This window comes from Phymastichus coffea, unplaced genomic scaffold, assembly GCF_024137745.1.
Source record: "Phymastichus coffea isolate CEN01 unplaced genomic scaffold, Cenicafe_Pcof_1.1 PCOF00037, whole genome shotgun sequence".
NCBI lineage: Eukaryota > Metazoa > Arthropoda > Insecta > Hymenoptera > Eulophidae > Phymastichus > Phymastichus coffea.
In genome coordinates, this window is record NW_026706848.1 from 2,070,523 (window position 1) to 2,085,828 (window position 15,306).

Genomic DNA, 15,306 nt, shown 5'->3' on the forward strand with positions numbered 1-15,306 from the left:
ATAAGCGATTGCAAACTAAGAATATAATAATGTAAATACTACAAACAATGTAAAAAGTAATTCTCTACTGTACGGCGAAATAAACTTATGTAAGTTTAAAAGCTCAATAAAAAAAAAAAAAAAAAAAAAAAAAAAAAGTTCTATGTAGATGTGGAAGAAATTGGAAAAGTGGGTAACATTGTTATCTGTTTTTCCTGTTTTCTCTGTCTCAGTAATTCTCTGCTTGATTGCTGCTCTGTTTTATATATTCTTAGTGATATATTCAGTGCAATACAAAGTGGCGATATGATCCCTTGGGTGATCATAATGAATTACTTTTTAATTGTAAATTCAATTTGTTCTTGTTTGTTTGACTGCCATTTATTGAATGTATATTCACAGTTTTTTACTGATATTTATATATAGCGTGATATTTTTCAAAATTTATTTGGTTTGTAATTTGTGTGTATTATGTATTGACCTTGTTTGAAAATGTATTTTAATAATTATTTGTATTGTTAATATAGATCTGAAGAGGTTGGTGTCTAGGCCAAGGAAACGTTATCATGAAAAAGATTTGAATTTATTTATTTGTTGGGTTTCTTCAACTTAAAGGGTTAACTCTTCCATTCTTGTACTTTCTACATACTTAACAATGATGAGTTTTAATAATATCAATTGTAAAGACAGCATAGTCTTAGTTTTTCATTTGTACTTTGACACCCAAATATCCATAAAATAATAATAAATAAATAAAATTCCTGAATTCAAGTGAACACGGAAAACCGTCCTGAAAAAAAGAAGCTGACAAGGTGCTAACGCAAAAGATTGGCGAAGGAAATACAAAAAACATCCCGATGCATTACCCCAACACATTTACGAGGCAGAAAGGAAAAAAACAATTAAAATGAATAGGGAAAGGAAAGATCTGAACCTCAGAATATAAAATTTATTAGCCCACAATAGGGTGTTTAATTGCAAGCACGGACAAGACCCGTACTCTTGTAGGCTAAGCGTGAGGGCATTTAGGGAATTAAACTCTATTCCAAAGAAGAAGCCTCTAGATGATGAAAACATCCCCGATTATATATACCCAAAGTAGTAATTAAGAGTAAAAAAGCCGAACATAACATTAATAATCAGAACCAAGAAAATTTGAAGAGCTTTCACGAGAAATTATTTGCTCCGGATGAAAAAATAAAAACAAATTAAAACAAGAAAGAAAAAAGCAAAGGAAAAGTAAAATAAATAAATGGAAGATCGGAAAACAATAGAAAATTTAAATAAGAAAATTTAACTTAAAGAGGAAGAAATACAAAAATTATTACAAAAGTTATAATCCATTTTGTTTTTAATAAATCACAGTTAAAATAATAAATTTGTGTTATTTTTCTAATATAAAATTAATAACTTAATAGCAACCATCGCTTTATCTCCTTCTCCATATATATATATATATTGCAACGGTAGACGATTCGATTAATCGATCCGTTCCCGATTCGGTACACTCGCGTTGTTAGTTCGAACGACTAAGAGAGAGAGGGGGCGCGCGAGGGTTTAAATATTCAGTTTAAATATTAAGCCTCAGCTGCTTTTGTGAAAGTACCGCCGATTTAATTTTCACTGTGTTTCGCCGTTATTTATTATAAAGTTTCTGAGATTTTGTTACGTGCGTGAGTGTGGTGAGGAAACATCGCAATAGCAGCATCCGAAGCAGCAGCATTATAAGCAGCAGCAGCTAAAGCAGCAAATATTTGGAATCGAGGAGCACCACCTACATTGTCTTTCAACAATTACGGCTGATTACCGTAATTACACCGCAGGGTAGGTACACTTCCCTATTATACTTTCGAAAGTATTTTGTCTTTCGCGAGCGTTGTTTTTTGTATTCGCGCTGACAGTTAGATTTCGCGGCAAATTTCGAATTCTCTTTCTCTCTCTCTCTCTCCCTCTCACCGAATTATAATCAATAATTGTGAATCCTATTCGCATGCGTTAGTCTTTCGGTCCATAAAAGACTGTATTTTCATTAATTAAAATTTATTAATTTTATTCGCCTTTTACGTCATTTCGTTTCCTAATAGTTAATAGATCTATAAAGGCTTAAGTTTTAATCCGATTTTGCCTAGGGGATTAGATGGATTAAGCATTAGGTCATTCACACTGAAGATAGATCGAGTGTCACAAGTCAGGTGACTTGAGGTGAGTTCAACTCTGTTAGAAAGGAGACATCGGAACGAAAGTATCAAACGGAAAAGCGAATACACGTATACTCATACGTGTTTAACGGAGCGGCGGTTAGCTCTACATCATGGGTGATTGTTATTTAATAAACCCATTTTGTATCAGCTAATCCACCCCGTTACATTATACAAATCGGTTTGTTCGCGATTTGGCAGCACTAGAGGCGTACGAACTAACTATTTAGAGAAAGAGGGGGCACGCGCGGGAAGTATCGGTAGTATTGTCTCAGCTGGCAACCGGTGCATTATAAAACTTGTAGTTTTCTTCTTCCGCAAATTGCTTTGTTTCTCGCCATAATCCTGAGTGTTGTGGTGGTATGTTTGGCAACTGAGAGTAGCTTGCACCGGCACCGAGACAACATTGACGGCTTTGGCAGCATCAACAAACGCGCAGCAGCAACGTCAACAACAACACTCACGTTGACCAGGAGTTCCCAGTACCTGTATTGGCACGCATGGTTACGGCTCTCTCTCTCTCTCTCTCTCTCTCTCTCTCTCTCTCTCTCTCTCACACACACACATTTATGTATGTGTGTATAATTAAAAAAATGCCATAAAAGCAATATGAGAGAGAGAGAGAGAGAGAAAGATGGTCACTATCGTCTATCGTCTAGCTTACTCCACTAAAGTCCAGCACCGCAGTCTATGGACACCTTCTCATAGTCCTAGGAATACTCTCTCACGATCATAATATGCGTAGTCGCAGCAACAGCTCTCATTCTTTTTTTTTGTCTTCTTCGATATACACATCAAATCTAGGTGATCAAACCTTCTCTCTATTTCTTTCCTAATCTCAAAACGAAAAACACGTACGCGTGCTAGCAAGAGCATTCGAATAGCTATTGTCTGGCTTCGTGAACTCTTTTCATATGTTTTGTCTATCTCGATCAATCAGCGCGCGCGATTACTATACATTTTTCACCTTGATTCAAATCAATTCCAGTTTAGAACTAATGATAAGAAGACACCAACAAAGATCAAAAGGTAGTCCCTTCCCCTTTACCAAAATCATGCACGGATTTTCGTGCGACCTTTTTTACTGGAGTTTCAGTCATTTTTGTGGAAAAATAGTAATTTTTAAATCTATCATTACCTCAAGTTCTATTGGTTTTAGGAAAAAATATCATTGACGAAAAAGATTTGTTTTATGTCTCAAAATACAGAAATAAAGTTAAAATAAAGAAATAGAAAAATTTTTTTTTACTCATTTATTCTGCTTTTACCTCACTCTATAATTTTGTTGCATACATTATTATAGTTATATGATTATTTATTTATTAATTATTTATTTAATGATTATTTATTGATGTATTTGTCAAATAATTAAAAAATGTTAAAAATAAAAAAATTAATTACATTACTCTTTTTTGTAATTTACTACATCTCTCGACATTTTAAAACTAAATATTGAAGAGAATAGATAAATTATTTTTTTTATATGCTAAAATATTGAAAAAAAATTTTTCATTTCTTTATTTTGACTTTATTTCCGTATTTAGGGGCATAAAACAAAACTTTTATATTGATGACATTTTTTTATAAAATCAATAGAACTTTTTGCTACATGCGCGTCGTTCGCGCATGCGTAAATTGATACGAGGAGTCTCGAGAAAAGGTTTGGTCGCAGTGTGAGCTAGCCAGGCTCACACTCGGGCGGTCGGTAAAGAAGGAAGCGTTTCGTCCCGATGTTACCGACTGGACTCGTCAGTGAGGCTCGACGGCCGGTAACATCTGCCTCATACGCTCAAACTGCGCAAGTCGCTATGCGGACTTATATATTTAGGGAGCGTATTTCTTGCCGCTCGTGGCTGGCCGATGCCATCTCGATGGGGATGGTCGAACCGTAAGACCGCCACAAACTCAAGGTCATGATACATTTAAAAAAAAGGCTATTTTTTACAAAAATGACTGTAACTCCGGTAAAAAAGGTCACACGAAAATCCGTGGGTAGTCTTTGTAAAGAAAAGAAGACTTGCTTTTAATATCTGTTGGTATATTTGTCCTCCTATTGCTAGTTCTAAACTGACATTGATTTGAATCGAGATGAAAAATATCGAAACTTTTTTATTAATTCGTTTTTCATCATAATCAGTTTTTTATTTTTTAGCTTTTTTTACATACGAAATAGAAGTTATTATAATAAGCTTTAAAACGTACTATGATTTTTTTTTATACAGTAATTTGCGACTGAGATATACAACTTTCAAGTTTGCCTGTTTTTGGTGTAGATATAGTAAAAGCGATTAACCCATTAAGGACGGGACGGACACTTTTTCGTGTCCAACTTCAAGCTACCATCAAGCCAATAATTTAATTGCAAAAAAATTCGCGAACCACCGTTTCCTATGTTTTGGAGTATTTTCTTTCCGATTATGACACTTAATTTTTTCTAAAATGAGTTTTTTCATGTACAATTTGAAAATTAAAAAAAAAAGCACTGATTTTTTGGAAAAAAAAATTTTTGTGATCGAAATTTGTTTGCCTTTCCATTTTTTTATGGACTTAAAATTCATAAAAAAGGTGTCCATGATACCTTAACTAAAAAATTTCGGCCCTACGAAAATCCAAATATATATATTTTTTAATAAATTTGCGTAAATAAACAAAAATTTCATTCACTTACTTCACTGATTTTTATCTCGAAAACTATCGACTTTCATGAAAAGTTTATAAGAACAAAAAATGCTTAGAATCAGTCAAGGAACACGTCTGAATTTTTTAGATTTTTGGGGACCATTTTTGGTGTTTTCGTAAATGGCCATTGTTGAAAAAACCAAAAATGGTCCCCAAAAATCTGAAAAAATTCAGACATGTTTCTTGACTGATTCTAAGCATTTTTTGTTCTTATAAATTTTTCATGAAAGTCGATAGTTTTCGAGAAAAAAATTATCTAAGTTTGAAAAAGCGTTCTTTAGCCGGCTAATAACACTACCGTTGCCCAGCTCTTACCACGGGGAGGTAAACGCATAATCAAGAGCCTCGTTTTTTTTTGTGTTTTTTTTGTTTTAAAATTTTTGTTTTGTTTTTAATTTATGTTTTTTTTTTCTTTTTTGTTCATTTTTTATGTTTTTCTTGTTCATTTTCTTTTAATTTTCTTTTGTTTTGTTCATGACGTGTGAAAAGTAAGAAAGCAGGACGAACACAAGTAAATTTCACAGTTTTTGCACATTTTTTGTGTCTTTGCGTTACATTTCTCAAAATTTTGACAATATCCTTTCTTTGCAACATGTACACTTTCGTGCTTCTTTGATTTAGCTAGATAGGATTTTGCAATTTCCAAGGCGATCGATTTTGTTCCTACTTTATCATCATGAACTAAATTTCGAAAAATTGACGCATTAGTAATTGATGATTAAATTTTGAGATTATGCCAAGCTATCAATATTTTCGTAAAAGACAACCTGTAATGCACTTTCATGAATCAATGAATGAGTTGTGACATAACAAAACTCTTAATGTACCAGTTATCTCGCCAGAATGAAGGCTGGCAACGGTAGTGTTATTAGCCGGCTAAAGAACGCTTTTTCAAACTTAGATAATTTTTTTCTCGAAAACTATCGACTTTCATGAAAAATTTATAAGAACAAAAAATGCTTAGAATCAGTCAAGGAACATGTCGTTCTTATAATCACCTTTAATTTGCAGTATTAAATGTTATTAGAAAAGATTCATTATTTAAGTTTCAATCTATTGAAAAATATTACTTTACTTTGTGGGAGTTTCATAGACTCCAGCTTCCACAGGCGGGCGACAGCACCGGCGGAAACAGAGATTGATACCTCGCGAGTCTCTTCCTACATTACCGACCGAAGCTATTCGCAAGATGGCTGCAAGACAACTCGAACGTCTTTTTATCGCGCGATTCTAACTGTTTGTATTATAGAGGATTTTTAGTCTTGTGAATAAATATCGCTACCCAAGTTATCCGTGCACCGAGTCATTTACCCTTATCCATTCCGAAGACAAAAACTTTACTTACAAGCTGCAATATTCCGAACGCGATTGAAAATGGTTCAGCATGTATTTTCATAATATTAATAATGTGATTCAGTATGTATATTGAATAGGATTCAAAATGATTTATATTTTGTGACGGAGAATCTCGGCTAGGCAGATCTCGTCCGTTTAGCTCTCGCAAATGTCCGTGCGCCGCGCCAGGCTGAGAGTGTGTACATTTGGCACACACACTCATGCTTGGACCTTTTGTTTGCGAGGTGCTGAACACGGACTGAGCTGACGACTGGAGCGACGCAGATGGCGCAGAAGAAGAGAGAAAGAGAGAGAGAGAGAAAGCGCTCGAATTGCGGATCGCCGCGGAAAATTGGGGAGTCTTTGCTAAGCAATGAGCAGAGAAAGTCGCGCGCGCGGATAAACCGAAAGGACACGGTTTTTTCGAGTTGGCCTCGCGACCTCGCCGACGTTTCGTTCGTCTCGGAGACACGCCCGGTGCGCGGACGAGTGATAGAGCGTGAGGCTGGGTCGCGCCCAGCCGTGTCCCAAAAGATACCCGGCACCAGTGCGTGCGGGTAACCGGCGAGGTGCGCGGGTGAGCGTGCGAGGAATCTGACGTGCTGCAGCGCCGAGCAACGAGGAGGCGGCAGAAACAACGGCAACAGCAATTCTTGGGATATACGGATCGAGGCAGCTATATTGTGGAGCAAGCGAGGAGACGAGCGAGAAAACAAATAGCGGCGACAACAAGTATCAGCGAGACGGTCAGCGAGGAGCACACCAGTGACGCCACACTGAAGAGCGCTCTAGCCGTCAGAGAAGCTGAAGGTCGAGGTCGGTGCCGTATTTTTTTCTTGATTCTCTCTCTCTTGCATGTTTGGGCGTCAGTCTATGGTTGGTAGCACAGCAGACCTGTTGGCTACCCGTTAATAGCCTATCAGCGAAAAGCGTTTGTCGGGCATTTGTATAATATCTAGTTTTTATAAGGGAATCGGCAGGCTGACCAGCCACCGATTCACCTTCGCGTTCGCGTTTGTTATTGTACCGCTCGTAGTGTGTAAGTCCGAGGTTGCCGTATTGTAATCGTTTGTTGACAATTAAAGACTAACGTATTAATCCGCTGTGGTGTTTATTCGCCGCTGTATCACTCCTCATCCCGACTCCGAATCTGTGCGTTTAACGTGTTTATGCTCGACGCGTTATTCAGTCGTGGGAACGTCTTTTGCTTCCCGAATCCCCGAATAAATAATTTGTGCGGACGGTCGCGAGCAGCCCAAACGGGTACGGCCGGAATTCTCCGTTACAATTTAAATTCATTTATAAAAATCGATTGACTGTGACGTATGCTATTGAATATTATTGATGTATTGTTCAAAAACTGCAATCATTTTTAATTGAGAATCTGTATCCCTTAAATACTCTTAAAACTAATTAAATAAAACTAAAAAAGGAATCAATTAATTGCATTAATATAATTCATTCAATGCTGATCATTCTTATTGAAATATTATTTAATTTAATTAATCTAATCATAATGATTCCTATCAAATTTAATCGATTTCAATGACCATGCTTTTGAGGTATGATATTAATATATTTTAATAGACGTGAAAGATTTTAGAAATATTCTATGAAAGGTTTCAGAAATATTCCTTGAGATGTTTCTGAAACATTCCTTGAAAGCCATATTTCTTGAAATATTTCAGGACTGTTTTTGTCCCGAACATTCCCATATTTCAGAAACATTTTATGAAATATTTTAGAAATGTTCTTAATCTTTCATAAAATATTTTAGAAATATTTCATGTTCTGTGGGGAATTAGATAAGACTGCTGAATTATAACTTGATACAACTGCTATAAATTTAGACAAAATTAGGTCAAATGTAACTACAGAACAATAACAGCAACTACTATTGGTTAATTCGATTGTAGGAAACTATATTCGATTATTGCATGAACCTCAACAAAAAAGTAATTTAGACAAGACATTTGGTGTTCGCTTGCAAAAAAATCCATATATCATAGACAATTTTCCAATTTGCTTCGAAAATGATAAAGCATACAGCAAGACACCCGGTTTGATGGAATTTATTTTTCGTAAAAAACTCGAATCTAAATTAATTAGCTCATTGAATATTGAAAATTATATAAAAAGTTTTGAAAACACTAACGCTCATGGGAAGAGATGTGAAGCAAATGAAGAATATCGTAATAACACCGTCGACAAATTTAAAAAGTACATTGGACCTAATTTATCACTGAGTAGTGGTGCTAAGAAGCGAAAATCGACTATTAATGGAAGAGGACTTTTACTTAACTATAAAATAGCAAGGAAAGAAGCCATATTTCAATACTTATATTTGAATAATCCAAACGAGCTCGTTGATCGACTAAGATTGCTTATTACCGAACAAACCGCTGATAATCCTAGTCATATTAATTAAATTCTATCATTGAAGAATTACATGAAGTTGGCTGTATATATTAAGAGAATCCTGAATATTCATCAGTAGTAAAATGAGTGCTGATATGTTTGGATGTTAATTGAATAGAAAGGTGTGTAATCGAAGTCATTCTGATATAGAGTATATAATCACTAAAGACGGACAATTCGATGCGGATGACAAAAGAATTGGCAATATAACAGATCCTTAGGAGAATAACGATGCTGTACACTTACAAACCTTGCAAAAAACTAGTAAAGCTGACGTTGCTACGCTCACGACTGCAATAAATAATCTTAGAAATTCTATAAAGATAATAAAGAGAGAATTAGAAGTGTATCGAGAAGCGATTATAAATTTACAAGAGAACAAAAAAGGAAATAATAAGGAAATAGACTTAGAAATTGTATCCTATAGCTTTCTATAACATTAATAACAATCATATTAAAAACAAAATATCAAAGAGTAGTAGATAAGTTAAACAAACCAGCACGTTGTAATTATCCACGTCGAAAAGTCGATATACGTGGAATAGATAAGACATGGCAAGCTGATCTTGATGAGATGTAAGGCTATTTTAAAGAGAACAAAGGTTTTCGCTATCTGTTAATTATTATAGATACGAGTACATTCTCAAAATATGCTTGAGGAGTTCCAGTAAAACAGAAAACTGGTACAGATATCGCAGATGCATTCGAGACTGTATTAAAAGGAGGACGTATTTCTAAAAATTTCGAAGTGGAAAGAGGTAAATTTCCAACGTCTGATGATAAAATATGAAATAAATCTATATTCTATCTATAATAATCTCAAAACGTCTATTTGTGAACCTTTTAATCGTACACTCAATAATATTTTGTGGAAAAAATTTAGTCCAAGAGGAAATTATAAGTGGATTAATATTCTCCCTAATATAATAGAATTTTACAATAATTGAAAACATTGCACAATAGATATGAAGCCTAAAGATGTAACTAAAGAGAATGAAATGCAAGTGCTGAGGCGATTCTTTTACGACCAACGTCTTTTCATTAAGAAACCCAAATTCCGAGTAGGAGATAAAGTACGAGTGAGCAAGTCCAAACACATTTTTGAAAAAGGATATACTCCCAACTAATCAACACAAATTTTTACTATTCTCATGTTTATCTTATTGAAAAAGTTCTACAGAAATGTGGCAATCTAGTATATGTTAAATGGTTGGGATTCGAAAACTCGCACAATTCATGAATAGATAAGACTTTATACGTATACAAGAATAAAGACGTTTATGTAAAGTAACTTTTATTCAAATAAATATCATAATAATAATAAATAATTTTTGTTTTATTTTAATGTAAGAGCCTCAACCTTCGCTCTCACCTGTGAAGTACTTCCATTTGAGCATCATCATTTGTGAGTCCATTAGAAACCTGCTTTAGTAGAAACACTCATGAATCATTTACCTCTCCACAACATATTACATGATAAAATTGATCATACAAGTTTTATTGAAATAAAGATACATTTGTTAGATTAAATAATAAATTCAAATCTACTAGCGCTATAACCAATCTATAAATTACACAGTCCTACAAAAATACCTTAATTTTTTGCACAAGCAAATCATATATATTTTCCCAAAGAATTTTTGGCGCTGAAACCAAATCCGGCCTCAGAATTGCTCCAGCACGTCAGGATTTTGAGATATATTATTCTAAAAGTGTGAAAATATTGTTCTTTTTGATGTTATTAGATTTTGCAATAAATTTCTTTCCCATGTTAATTTTTTTGAGTCTCTAAAAGGCCGAGTTTCGTGAAACAGATGGTAGATAAAATTCCGTAGCCCTCCTACGCTTAATCAAAAAATATCTTTATGACCGCCTTGTGTACAGTATTCCACTTGCAAAAACAAATATTTTTTCTTCTAAAATGTTTAAAAATATTATCACTTCCAGAAAAAAATGTCCGAGCGTGTGTCGGTTTTGACGAAAATAATTTTTTGATAAGTGATTGAGATAGAGCTTGATAAAAGCTGAAAAATGCTCTAACTTAAATTTTTGTAAAATTTTTTTCCAAATTTGGCAAATTTCCAAAGGTAGCGAAAAAGTTTCCGAATTTAAAATGTTGAATTATTGCTTGCAAAAATTTAAAAAAACATCTATGGTACTCGTATCCGTGAGTCATACCATTTGAAAGCTCTTGGAAAGACCTTTCAAACGCGCTGCTGGGCGACTCTGCACGTTAATTTTTACTAGAAACATTGAACTTTGAAGTTTTGATTAATTTTGTGGCAGGGAACCCAAAGTAGGTGACCGGCAGTGTTGTTGCAAATAAACCGTAGAAGTATATTATCATTTTGAAGTGAAGTAGTCTAGTACTTCTTATATAATCCAAATAAAATATTAAGATTGTTGTGAGTAAAATGTATAAGTTACTAAACATTGTACATTCAGCATATGATAACAGAATGTTGAGCATTAGATAATATGAAAATGGAAATTAATTTTACTGACCTGAAACGTTGTTGTACTAAATTTGATAAATTTATGGCCTCTTTTTCTCGCCATTTTTCAAATCCATCAGCTTCGATTAAATTTTCAATATTTTTTGATAATGATATTTTGTAATCCTTGAAATAACTTAGAATAAAGTCTATTTCACTATTTATATCGTATTTGTTGAAATCTTTTTTGATTTTATTCAATTCCCCATTGATGAAATAACTGAAATTATATCTTTTAATAGAATAATTTCCAAACATAATCGAGTAAAAAATAATATTCCGCTACATAATTAAATATTACAATATCTTTTCACAACAACCAGAGATATAGCGCATTGGAATATACTTTTCTCTTGTATAGAAAGATGAGTTATAATTTTTTATAATGATATTATGAGTCAACATATTTCAGAAACAAGATTTTTTTATGTATTATACGCACCGAAAATTGATTAGATGGATTATTTTATTATATAAAAATGTCAGATTTTTATTCTTATCATGAATCGACAATGGTCAGTATTAAGATATTCATTCAACATGCTTATAAAAGTACCTAGCATATGAATTTTCGCTTTCTATATATTGTAAGAAGGTAAATATTTTTCTGCTTGACGTAATATCTGTGCGACACCTTTCACCATATCTTGTGCAGTCCAGGCATCAGGTCACCTGCTCGGAAGTCGACAGCGAAAGGTTAAACTGTTAACGAGTTCGAGTTCGAAAGCGAGAATACAAGAGATATAGCAAGATCACCAACATATAAAGCCACAGTTTTATTAACAAGCAATCGATTTATTCACTCGCGTTTCTACATAAGTTACTCATACAAAGAGAAATCTGAAAGCATTCATCGCATTTTCTCTCATTTTGTGCTAATTTAACAATCGAATCGGATTAGAGAAAACAATAAAGAAAAGAGTGACAAGAAAATAGTACATTGCGACAATATACTCGCTTTATTCCGTGCCTCGCAATATCGATTACGTACATGAATTTCCATGATTACCATGAATTAGCTGACCAACTTGACTAACTTACTTGTTATGTTGTGTTGCTTTCGTCGATGCTTAAACCTTATTCTGTTAGTTAGTGAGGCTAAGTACTTATCGGACCACCCTCGTATGTAGACATACATTCATATAAGAAAATATAAGAATATATATCCACTAAACGATATATTACTTTATATTTTGAGTTTTTAGTACAAAGGAACCATAGATCCACGAAAAAAAAATTTTTTTATTTGTGCGCTCATGCTGCTGGTCAGAAGAAGCTAAATTGATATACTACACCAGTTGCTTTCTATTTGCAATTAATGTTTTTATTTATTTTAATTATATTTTCTAATTTTTGATTCATTAAGAAAGCAATGTGAGTATTATAATCATTTAATGCTCGTATACTAAAATTTCTCTATTATACAAATTCAGGATAATATTTCGTTTTCGTTGTATTATTTTATTTAATTATGATTAAGTATTCTACCTCAAATGCTTCTTTTTAAAACCATTCAGTAACACAGGTCAAGAAAGATTTATCGCAAGAATAATAGTAATATACCTCGAAGGTTTTCGGTGCACTGAATCCGAATCCGGCTTTAGAATTCCTTTAACCGTCAGACTTTTGAGATATCCAGACTTAATAGTGAAAAAACACTGTTTTCCGTCATGTTTAAGTTTATATTCCATTGTGAATTAATTTTTTTTCTTAAAAACGGATTTTGTCTTTTGAAAGTATCACTCTTACCCATTAAAAATCTTTTTTAAGTTTTTAAAAATGATTTTAATTTTTTAAAAATCTTTTTTTTCTTTTAAGATATCGTTAACTGAAGTTCAGTATTTTTTGGATTTTGTTACAGTTTTGAGATTTTTCCAGAAAGCAGTCAACGTAAGTTATTTCGTTTTTTATATTACTTAATATGATATCTATAACTAAATTCTACTATAACCTATACTTTTTAAAATTTCCTAGCCTAAAATAGCGTAAAACACTATCTTTTAGTTAGTTACTAAAAGTTATACTTTATGGACACCAACGTAAGTACAAATATGGGCGCTGTTACCTGCGAAAGCTAAACCCACGATAGGTTAGTCTAATGACGTTGCAGCCTGTGATGGCTAAGTGCATAGTATTTTAGGTGTCCTATTTCATCTTGTCATTAACCTCCATATTTATGAAACCTTTTCCTCTTCACATTTAGACTTCCTTTTCCTGACTTTTTTTTGTGTTCTAATCTATCATCTTCACGTTTTAATCTATCATCATTCCAGCAGGAATGAGCTAACTTATTAAATTTTCATCGACCTTCATACCTCTTTTCTATCTCCTAAATATCTTGGTGAAATTTTTCTTCTTGCTCTTTGCTCAAATTTCCAAGATTTTCAGAAAAAGAATTTAAATGAGCGTTTAAAAAGAGTATTTTTAAATTTATATTACAATCTAACTTTTTGAAACTGGTAAGTATTTTTCTAAGGATTACCTCATAATTTTTCATTTTTGTATTGCCCAAAAACTCTTTTTTAACCACCTTGAAATTGATCCATGCAGATCGTTCTATTTTCATCATTATACATTCATCTTTCGGATTCGTCAGCTTTATTATGTCTGAGCTTGTGAAGACTTCTCCTTTTATCTTTATATCAGATAAACCTGAGAACACATACTTAAAGCCTTTTTATTCTGATATAGTGTTTTGTCTATTTGGTATATTGCTATATCAGTCTTAATTTTATGTGCCAGGAAGGTAAAAGTATCTTTTAAATCACAGAGCGGTTTCTTGAGAACATTGAATAATTCTAGGTTCAGACATTTGTCCAATGGTCCATCAGATTTTTCCCAATGATCTTCAGTAGCTCTACTATTCCACAAACCAACGTAGCAAGGGAATTTTATGTACCTTTATTGCTGTTCACTTGGCTCACAGCACTCAGACAGTGGGGATATCTGATTAATTGCTCTCCAAAATTTGCGAGCGATCGTTAGGGTAGTACAGTAACTGTAAACAGTTCAAATAAAAAAACCACACAGTAACAGTTACGTTTATTTTAGCCAATATGGCTACATAAACAAAAAAAAAGCAGACAATAACAACAACAAATAACTCGGAAAAATTAGAAAACAATCTTCTAGATGGTAAACAGTACAAAGCAAAAGGACAAGAAATAGCCCAGATGATAACAAAACCGTAAAGAGAAGACAGACACACATCAGTGACTACTGATTTGAAAATTGAAACAACAAATTAGAATTAAGCAACCATATGAAGTACTTACATTAAAAACTAACGATAACACGGGTAGTACAAACAATTTAATAACAACACCTACAGTGCTTAAACCACAAAAGCACTGACGATTTTTGCTAACGGAGTTTTAAACATTATCCTCCTTGAAAAATTACTTGATAATATAGTTAAAAATGAATACACGTTAAAATTACTGAATAATAAGGAAATTAAAATTCCAATGAACAACTCAGAAATATTTTATCAAACTGTAACAGAACTTAAAAAGAAAAACACTAATTTTTATCCTTTTCAACAGAAAGAAAACAAATCCTATAAAGCGATGTTAAAGAATATGCACCCATCTATTGACCTAAATTAATTTAAAAAAATTAAAAAATGTAATCATCACGTGATAAAAATAATAAATATGAAACATAAAATTGCTAAACAACCGTTACGGATATTTTTTTTAGAATAAAAAACAAAAGAAAACAATAAAGAAACATTCCAAATAAATAAATTAATGCAACAAATAATTAGCTTGAACCTCCGTGTAAAAAAAGAGAAATCCCACAGTGTATACGTACAATGTCAAGAATATAGACATACCAAAAATGATTGCCACAGAACACCAGTTTACGTAAAATGCCCGAATAACCATCTGACAGCTAATTATCCGATACCAAGTAAAATTAAATAAGTAAAATGTGCAAACTGTAACAGAATTTACGTATAGCTATAAAGGTTGTAGTGCAAGAAAACTCGTATAACAAAAATTATCTCCAGTACTAAGACCAAAACATGTGGTAATTATAATAACCAGTCCTTTGACAGACATTTAACATTTAACAGTTATTTAAAAAGTAAGATATAATTCATCACTTGAAAAATAAGAAAAACAGGATAATATTAATGCAAAACTATTGAAAAAATTTGTCATCAAAGGAGTAAGGAAAAGATATATAGCTATTGT

The 15,306-nt window shown here is 33.0% G+C and overlaps 1 protein-coding gene across 8 annotated transcripts in view; it reads right to left on the bottom strand.

Moving 5' to 3' along the window:
- Positions 1-15,306, bottom strand: part of LOC131663660 (alpha-(1,6)-fucosyltransferase) — a 553,369-nt gene that overhangs the window by 229,574 nt on the left and 308,489 nt on the right. For all 8 annotated transcript variants that reach the window (XM_058934176.1, XM_058934178.1, XM_058934175.1 and 5 more), the window contains one exon: positions 11,115-11,324. In XM_058934176.1, the coding sequence (XP_058790159.1) occupies positions 11,115-11,324 (210 nt within the window). The remainder of the gene's footprint in view (positions 1-11,114; positions 11,325-15,306) is intronic.